General features: G+C 50.9%; 1 protein-coding gene across 1 annotated transcript in view; it reads right to left on the bottom strand.

Annotated features, from left to right (window-relative positions):
- Positions 1 to 4,457: 4,457 nt before the first annotated feature.
- PRKD2 (protein kinase D2) overlaps positions 4,458 to 8,973 on the bottom strand; it is a 36,619-nt gene continuing 32,103 nt past the window's right edge. The window contains exons 16-18 of the mRNA XM_037728509.1: positions 6,384 to 6,779; positions 5,160 to 5,245; positions 4,458 to 4,879 (exon numbers count right to left, since the gene is read on the bottom strand). Of these exons, the coding sequence (XP_037584437.1) occupies positions 4,667 to 4,879; positions 5,160 to 5,245; positions 6,384 to 6,779 (695 nt within the window). The 3' untranslated portion in view covers positions 4,458 to 4,666. The remainder of the gene's footprint in view (positions 4,880 to 5,159; positions 5,246 to 6,383; positions 6,780 to 8,973) is intronic.

The following is an 8,973-nucleotide window of genomic DNA, read 5'->3' on the forward strand; positions in this document are numbered from 1 at the left end:
TCTCTATTGTTTTAAGGCACTACATTCGTGGTGATTTGTTCCGGCAGTGTCTTCATTTGCTAAGGTGGCCATAACAAAGCACTACAGACATAGTTTAAATGCCAGAAATTTGTTTGTTTTGAGACAGGGTCTCGAACTGTCGCCCAGGCTGGAGTGCAGTAGCACAATATTGGCTCACTGCAACCTCCGCCTCCCAGGTTCAAGCAATTCTCCTGCCTCAGCCTCCCGAGTAGCTGAGATTACAGGCACCTGGCACCACACCTGGCTAAAGAGACAGGGTTTCATTATGTTCGTCAGGCTGGTCTTGAACTTCTGACCTTATGATCCACTCCCCCACTTGACCTCCCAAAGTGGCTCACACCTGTAATCCCAGCACTTTGGGAGGCCAAGGCAAGCAGATCATTTGAGGTCAGGAGTTTGAGACCAGCCTGGCCAACATGGTGAAACCCCGTCTCTACTAAAAATACAAAAATTAGCCAGGCGTGGTGGCATGTACCTGTGATCCCAGCTACTCAGGAGGCTGAGGCAGGAGAATCGCTTGAATCTGGGAGGCAGAGGTTGCAGTGAGCTGTGATCACACCACTGCACTGCAGAGCGTGTGGCCCTTGTCTACAAAAACGCTGGCAGGGTGCTCATTAAGGGGAGAGATGGTCATTTCCCCCTGAAGGTTAAGTAGTGCTTATAGACACAGAGGAGAGAGTTGGCTGGAAGTGAGTCACTGGGAGACTGAATCTTAGACTCAAATTCCTTTTGCATGTCAAAGCTAAATAGTGTCAAGTCCAATGTCCGTTTTCTTTACAGTATATACAAGTGTCTATGAGATTAGGTTTTGAGGCTCTGCAGTGACCCACGCCTGTAATCTCAGCACTTTGAGATGTGGAGGCAGGAGGATCTCTTAAACCCAGATGTTCAAGACCAGCCTAGTCAACATTGTGAGATCTCATCTCTATAACAAATAAAAAACACGCCCGGGCATGGTGGCTTATGCCTGTAATCCCAGCACTTTGGGAGACTGAGGCAGGCAGATCACTTGAGGTCAGGAGTTTGAGACCAGCCTGGCCAACATGGTGAAACCCTATCTCTACTAAAAATACAAAAATTAGGCATGGTGGCTTGTGCCTGCAATCACAGCTGCTCAAGGAGGCTGAGGTGGGAGGATCACTTGAGCCCAGGAGGTTGAGGCTGCAGTGAGCTGTGATCATGCCACTGCACTCCAGCCTGGGCAACAGAGTGAAACTCCATCTCAAAAAAAATAAATACATTAAAAATTAAAAATTAAAAAACAAACAGAAAAATAGCCAGGTGTGGTGGCTCATGCCTGTAATCCCACCTACTCAAGAGGCTGAGGGGGAGAATGGCTTGAACCCACCCAGTAGTTTGAGGCTGTAGTGAGCTAGGATCATACCACTGCACGGAAGCCTGGGTGCAGTGGTCAGAGCGAGACCCTGTCTCTAACCAGCAAAATTAGGTTTTGTGGTTCCAGGGGTCCCAATAGGATAAACTTTTTGTCTCTAATGATTTAAGTGGTAGGGCCCCAAGTTTTCATTGTGGATTTAATTTCATATTTTCTTTCTTTGAGATGGAGTCTCATTCTGTTGTCCAGGCTGGAGTGCAGTGGCACGATCTCAGCTCACCACAGTCTCCACCTCCCGGGTTCAAGGGATACTCCTGCCTCAGCCTTCTGAGTAACCGAGACGACAGGAACATGCCACCACACCCAGCTAATTTTTGTATTTTCAGTAGAGGTGGGATTTCACCGTTTTAGCCAGCCTGGTCTCGAACTCCTGACCTTGTGATCTGCCCGCCTTGGCCTCCCCAAGTGCTGGGATTATAGGTGCGCTGATTTTATCTTTCATGGCACCTCATGATGTTTGCGCCATCTCGGAATTCTGTAATTGAGGAGTTTTGATGTTTTTTAATCATGTCTCTTGTTTCTGGTCTCGGGATATTAACTAGTGGCAAGACAGGAGCAGGTCAAGGCTGATAGTCTTTTCTATACATTTTCTAGCCTGGGCCTGTCAGAGGAGATGGATTCATCTCTCTGTTGCCTACACTTCTAGACCTTAGACTAAATAGAAGCATAGGCATTGGGGATGGAGTCTAAGAGACTTTCCCCAATAGTCTTAGCTTCGACTACGTATACCTCAGAGGTATCCTGCTCATTTGAATACCTTCGTTTACTGAGGCTCATTTAGCATCTTCAAATCAAAGAGCTGCAGCTCAGCCAGGTGCAGTGGCTCATGCATATAATCCCAGCACTTTGGGAGGCCTAGGCAGGTAGATTGCTTGAGCCCAGGAGTGCGAGACCAGCCTGGGCAACATGGTAAAACCTCCACAAAAAATACAAAAAATTAGCTGGGCATGGTGGCACATGCCTGTAGTCCCACCTGCTCAGGACGCTGAGGTAGGAGGATCACTGGAGTCCAGGAGGTCAAGGCTGCAGTGAGCTGTGATCACACCACTGCTCTCTGACCTGGGCAAGAGTAAGAACCTGCCTCCAAAAAAAAAAAAAGCTGCAGCTCTGGAACCAACCATCAGATGGACAAGTTGACACAAATCAAATTGGAAAACCCCAGAGAGTAAGCTCTCAAGATTAGCCTAAATTGGCTGCTAAATTCTTTCGTTTTCCCGTTTTCTTAGGCTATGTTGCCCAAACTGGACTTGAACTCCTGGACTCCAGCATCCTCCCACCTCAGCCTCTTAAGTGGCTGGGAATACAGTCACATGCCACCATGCCCAGCTTTCAGGTAAGTCTTTATTTTTTAATTTTTTGAGTTCAGGTGCATGCTCCCATGGTTCACCTTCAGCTGTGGAAGGTGGAGGACCATGTTTTAGGCTGTTATTGGAGAACTGGGGACCTGAAGGGCTGGAGTCAAAGGTAGAGAGAGGTGGATACATGTTCCCTCTGCTTTCAGTCTTTCAAGGCCAAGGTTAAGCTTAAGAGGTCACCTCTGACCACCCACCCTCTCTGACCCCTGAGAGCTCATTCTAGGCTGCCCAGGCCTCCCAAACTCCGCCAGCCCTGCCCTTCCCATTCTGGGTCATCACTGTCTAGGGACAGGTATGTCTCTCCACTGGATGGTGAACCCCAGGGAGTCCTCAGCATGACCCAGCTCAGTGAGACAAAGAAATGAGTGAATATATACTTCTTTATATATTCAGCATATAGAGAAGTCATCACATCAATATAAAATAATTTTTTTTTTTTTTTGAGACAGAGTCTTGCTCTGTCATCCAGGCTGGAGTGCAGTGGGGTGATCTCAGCTCACTGCAACCTCTGCCTCCCAGGTTCAAGCGATTCTCCTGCCTCAGCCTCCCTAGTAGCTGGGATTACAGGTGCATGCCACCATGCCTGGCTAATTTTTTGTATTTTTAGTAGAGACGGGGTTTCACCGTGTTAGCCAGGATGGTCTCAATCTCCTGACCTCGTGATCCACCCACCTCGGCCTCCCAAAGTAAAAATACTAAATGTTACATATCAGTTTTCTTTCTTTCTTTTTTTTTTTTTTTTTTGAGACAGAGTTTCACTCATGTTACCCAGGCTGGAGTGCAATGGTGCCATCTCGGCTCACCACAACCTCCGCCTCCTGGGTTCAGGCAATTCTCCTGCCTCAGCCTCCTGAGTAGCTGGGATTATAGGCATGCACCACCATGCCCAGCTAATTTTTTGTATTTTTGGTAGAGATGGGGTTTCACCATGTTGACCAGGATGGTCTCGATCTCTTGACCTCGTGATCTACCCGCCTCGGCCTCCCAAAGTGCTGGGATTACAGGCTTGAGCCACCGCGCCCAGCCTACATACCAGTTTTCTACTATGGATCAGACTTGAGCTAACTGCATTTTATTTTAGTAGTTTATTTTTGAGACAGGGTCTCACTTTGTTGCCCAAGCTGGAGGGCAGTGATGTGATCTTGGCTCACTGCAATCTCTGCTTCCTGGGCTCAAGCGATCCTCCAGCCTCAGCCTCCCATGTATCTGGGACCACAGGCACAAGCTACCACACTCAGCTAGTTTTTGTTACTTTTTGTAGAAGGGAGTTTCATCATGTTGGCCAGGCTGGTCTCAAACTCCCGAGATCTAAGGGATCTGCCTGCCTCAGTCTCCCAAAGTGCTGGGATTACAGGTGTGAGCCACTGCGCCCAGCCTGAATTGTTATTAATAGTTGTGATTAGCAGGAAAAACACCACCAAATAAAAATTCAGTCATCACAAACCATTAGATTGCTTCCTTTTCTCCAAGTTCTCTACCCTCCAGTCACATTCCTTCCATCTCACCTATTCCCAACTCCTCTATTACTCCTCCCTCCGCGTAGTCTTCTCTCCTGGCAATCCTCTGTATCCACTACCCTAGCTAGTCCTCCTTCCCCACCCCTTCCATGCTTCCTCTTTTCAGGCAGTCCTCCTTCCACATGGACCCCATCTTGGTACAACAGACTAATTAATGATTCAAGAGTGCTGTGTGCTCTGGAGACCAAGGCCATGGGGCCAGAGATGAGTCCGTTTTAATTGCTGGGGAGACAGGGAGGGGCCTTAGAAATAGCTCCCTCCCCCCACTCCACGTGTCCCATCCAGTTTAGACAGGAAGCCACTTTCCCTACAACAGTTCATTGCTGGGATCCTCTGAAGAGCTGCTGTGGAGGGCAGCCGCCAGACGAGGGCACAGGGCCTCAGAGGACGCTGATGCGCTCTGTCAGCCCCTGCATGTCATGGTCCTGTGGTGGATGGGCCCCAGCGAAATCCCTGTCCGTGGGTGGCCCGGACCCGGGCAGCGGATGTTCTGCCACAAACTGCTCCCAGCGCGCGTCGTCACTCTCGTGCGTGATGTATCGCTCGCCCATCTTCCCCTCCAGTTCTCGGAGATCCAGCCACGTCTGGTACTCCTGGGCCCGAGAGAACTGGGGTTAGCTTGGGGTCTGCATTGGAGCAGTGCCTGGATGCCATCTGCTCTGCCAGTGAGATCTGGGTACCAGTGAAAGTGAAGCCACACCCTCTGCAACCCACCCAGCCAGTAGACATTTAGCTCCACCCCCTCCTCCTGCGCCCAGCCAATGGGAGGCCTAGCCACATTCCAGACCCAAGGAAGCCTACATCCTTCACTACCTGCCTAGCCAGTAAGTGGTCTAGTTCCATCCCTTCCTCCAGCCCTGCCCCCTGCATCACCTGTAACCAGGGATGGCTGAGAGATTTGTCCACACTGTAGCGTTTGCGCATCTTCACCTGCAGCAGGTTGTTGATGAGGTCGATGGCTGCACAGCAAAGAGAGAAACAGTTCAAGCGCTGCAGGACAAAGGGTCATTCCTTCTCCAAATAGGCCCCCCTAGCCTGCCTGCCTGCCTGCCTGCCATCAACACCTTCCTTCTGCACTAGCTCAGATGACTCAGAGGCCTCACCTGTGCCAACCACTCACCCACCCGTTTCCTCATTACCTTACAAATTTGTCTCCTCTTGCCCACCCATGTGCACACTGGCTCCTTCTCTTCACCAATTCCCTTCTTCCATTTTCCCATTCCCCTGTGTCACCACTTTTTTTCCTTTTGCTATACAAAGGTACACACAATTACACTTGTGCTATTTATTTGAGACAGAGTCTCGCTCTGTTGCCCAGGCTAGAGTGCAGTGGCACAATCTTGGCTCACTGCAACCTCTACCTGCCAGGTTCATGAGAGTCTCCTGCCTCAGCCTCTTGAGTAGCTAGGAATACAGGTGTGCACCACCCCATCCAGCTAACTTTTTGTATTTCTAATAGAGATGGGGTTTCACCATGTTGGCCAGGCTGGTCTCAAACTCTTGACCTCAAGCAGTCTGCCTGCCTTGGTCTTCCAAAGTGTTGGGATTACAGGCGTGAGCCACAGCTTCACCCCAGGCTTCAGGCCCATCTTCACCCAAGTCATGGCCCCAGTACCCAGCAAAGTAGCCACGCCCTTGTCCCTCAGTCCTACCCACTGGTGCCTCCTTTTTGCATGGCTGACCCTTTTGGGGTCATAAACCCAAAGCCTCCAGGTCCCAGCCAATGCCTTGAGAAGCTCGGCCCCTTCTCCTGGTCACCCCGCCCTTTGGCACCCTCAAGTCCAGTCCCTCTCCTGGTCCCACCCTAGACAAGCCAAGTCTCACTCAGTCCCCTAAGGCTCCAGTGTCCTCCTTAGCGCTTCTGGGACACTTGGTTTCCAGCCCAAGTAACCTAGTGTAGGCCTGAGTCCCAGCCCACCGTTTACAGGACCGCCCCTCCTGTGGCCCCACCTCTCTGGTAGGACCGCCCCAGCACTAGGCTCCACCCCCAAGGTGCCAGGCTGTTTCCAGGTCCACCCCGTCCCTTGGCCCCGCCCACTCCTCCAGCCCCACCCCACAACCATCCACCCACCCACGGGATAGGCGGGCCCCAGGCACCTCCAGCTGAGATGTGGCTCCAGGGGGTAGCCGGGTACATGAAGGCGGCATTCTGGATCTGGTCATTGATGTCTTCGTCCTCGTTGAAAGGGAACGTGCCGCTGAGGCTGACGTACATGATCACGCCCACCGACCACATGTCCAGCGAGCGGTTGTAGCCCTGGTTGAGCAGCACTTCGGGCGCCAGGTAGGCCGGCGTGCCCACCACGGAGCGGCGGAACGACTTCTCACCGATGATGCGCGCAAAGCCAAAGTCACACAGCTTCACCTGCAGAGGGCGAGGGGTGGCGGGTCTAGCGGGTGATGGAGCCGAACCTGCCCCAGCATCCCCACTGCGCCACCCTCCTTGATATTCCAAAGAAAGCTGAATACTGGTTTGAATCCAAGGCACCTTGGCTCACTAGCTGAGCACCCTGGGCAAGTGACTTCTCTGCTCCGTGCCTCAGTTTCCCCATCTATAGGAAGGAGATGAGCAGAAAAGTGCCTATCTCTGAGGACTGCCATGATGGTGAGTTAAACCATCCAAAGCCCATAGGACAGTATTTGGCATGCAGTTGGTGCACAATAAATGCTAGCTGCTGCTATACCTCTGCCACCTCCAGTGGGTCTCTCAACCTCCTTATGCCTGTTTCCTCTTTTGAACAACACAGATTTTTTTTTTTTAATAGCCTTAAAATATACATGATCCGGCCACAGTGGCTCATGCCTGCAATCCCAGCACTTTGGGAGGCTGGGATGATGAATCATTTGAGGTCAGGAGTTCGAAACCAGCCAGGCCAACATGGTAAAAGCCCGTCTCTACTGAAAATACAAAAATTAGCTGGGCGTGGTAGCACACGCTTGTGGTCTCAGCTACTTGGGAGGCTGAGGCAGGAGAATCACTCCTACCCAGGAGGCAGAGGTTGCAGTGAGCCAAGATCGCACCACTGCACTCCAGCCTGGGCAACAACACACTGAGAATTGCTTTCAAAAAACAAAAAAAACATGAAACATAATAGGGATCTTAACGGCCCCGACCTTACATTACAGGGTGCTTGCTTTGATTGAAAGATAAATATATGCAACACGTTAGGAGCAGTGTCTAGCACAGAATGAGCCTCAGTTTTTCTTCAGGCCTTGGCTTTGTCATCTGTAATGGGGGGATGTTAACAGCAGACCCCTCTCAGGCTTTCCTGGGGACTAGGTAGGAGCGGGTGCTGACTGTGGTATCCAGCAGACAGTAGGGTGTATGCCTACCTTTCCCTCATTGTGTTGTTTCTTTTGTTTTTTTGTAACAAGAGTCTCGCTCTGTCACCCAGGCTGGAGTACAGTGGCGCAATCTTGGCTCACTGCAACCTCTGCCTCCTGCGTTCAAGCAATTCTCCTGCCTTAGCCTCCCAAATAGCTGGGATTACAGGCACCCCCGCCACCACCCCTGGCTAATTTTGGTATTTTTAGTAGAGACAGGGTTTCGCCATGTTGGCCAGGCTGGTCTCAAACGCCTGACCTCAGGTGATCCACCGGCCTCAGCCTCCCAAAGTGCTGGGATTACAGGCATGAGCCACCACACCTGGCCCCTTTCCCTCGTTGTTAATGGCTGCAGTCTAAGGTCACAGACAGGCTTTGGAGCCAGCAAGACCTGGGTTCAAGGTCCTGCTATGCTGCCCACCAGTCTCAGCCTCAGTTGCCCCTCTGTTCATGTATTGCCCCTTCCCTGTTCAAAACCCTTCCTCGACTCACTGTTGCTTGCAGGATAGAGCTCCAAATCCTTGAAGCCTGAACCCTTGTCACCTTTGAAACCAGCCACGTCCCAATCCCTGAGCTGCATCTCAATGTGACAGCTACCCTTTCCTGAGATCCTCTGCCCTTTCTATAGATCTTTCCCTTTTCAGGATCTGCCCTTTCCTACAGATCTTTTTAAATTTTTTGTTTATTTTTGAGATGGAGTCTTGCTGTGACACCCTGGAGTGCAGTGTTGCCATCTCAGCTCACTGCAACCTCCACCTCGTGGGTTCATGCAGTTCTCCTGCCTTAGCCTCCCACGAACCTGGGATTACATGTGCCCGCCACTATGCCCAGCTACTTTTTGTATTTTTAATAGAGACAGGGTTTCACCATGTTGGCCAGGATGGTCTTGAACTCCTGACCTCAAGTGATTCTCCTGTCTTAGCCTCCAAAGTAGCTGGGACTACAGGCACCCGCCACCACGCCCAGCTAATTTTTGTATTTTTAGTAGAGACGGGGTTTTGCCATGTTAGCCAGGCTGGTCTCGAACTCCTGACCTCAAGTGATCCTCCCGCCTCTCAGCCTCCCAAAGCGCTGGGATTTCAGGCATGAGCCACTGCTCCCAACCAGAAAACTTTTAAATATGTTTCAAACAACTTGGGTATGTCAATCTATCTTCCCAACTGTTAAATTTTATAAAATCTGAACACAGGCCGGGCACGGTGGCTCAAGCCTGTAATCCCAGCACTTTGGGAGGTCGAGGCGGGTGGATCACGAGGTCAAGAGATTGATACCATCCTGGTCAACATGGTGAAACCCCGTCTCTACTAAAAATACAAAAAATTAGCTGGGCATGGTGGCGCGTGCCTGTAATCCCAGCTACTCA

The sequence above is a fragment of the Cebus imitator genome, unplaced genomic scaffold (genome assembly GCF_001604975.1).
Source record: "Cebus imitator isolate Cc_AM_T3 unplaced genomic scaffold, Cebus_imitator-1.0 Scaffold266, whole genome shotgun sequence".
In the NCBI taxonomy this organism is placed as follows: domain Eukaryota; kingdom Metazoa; phylum Chordata; class Mammalia; order Primates; family Cebidae; genus Cebus; species Cebus imitator.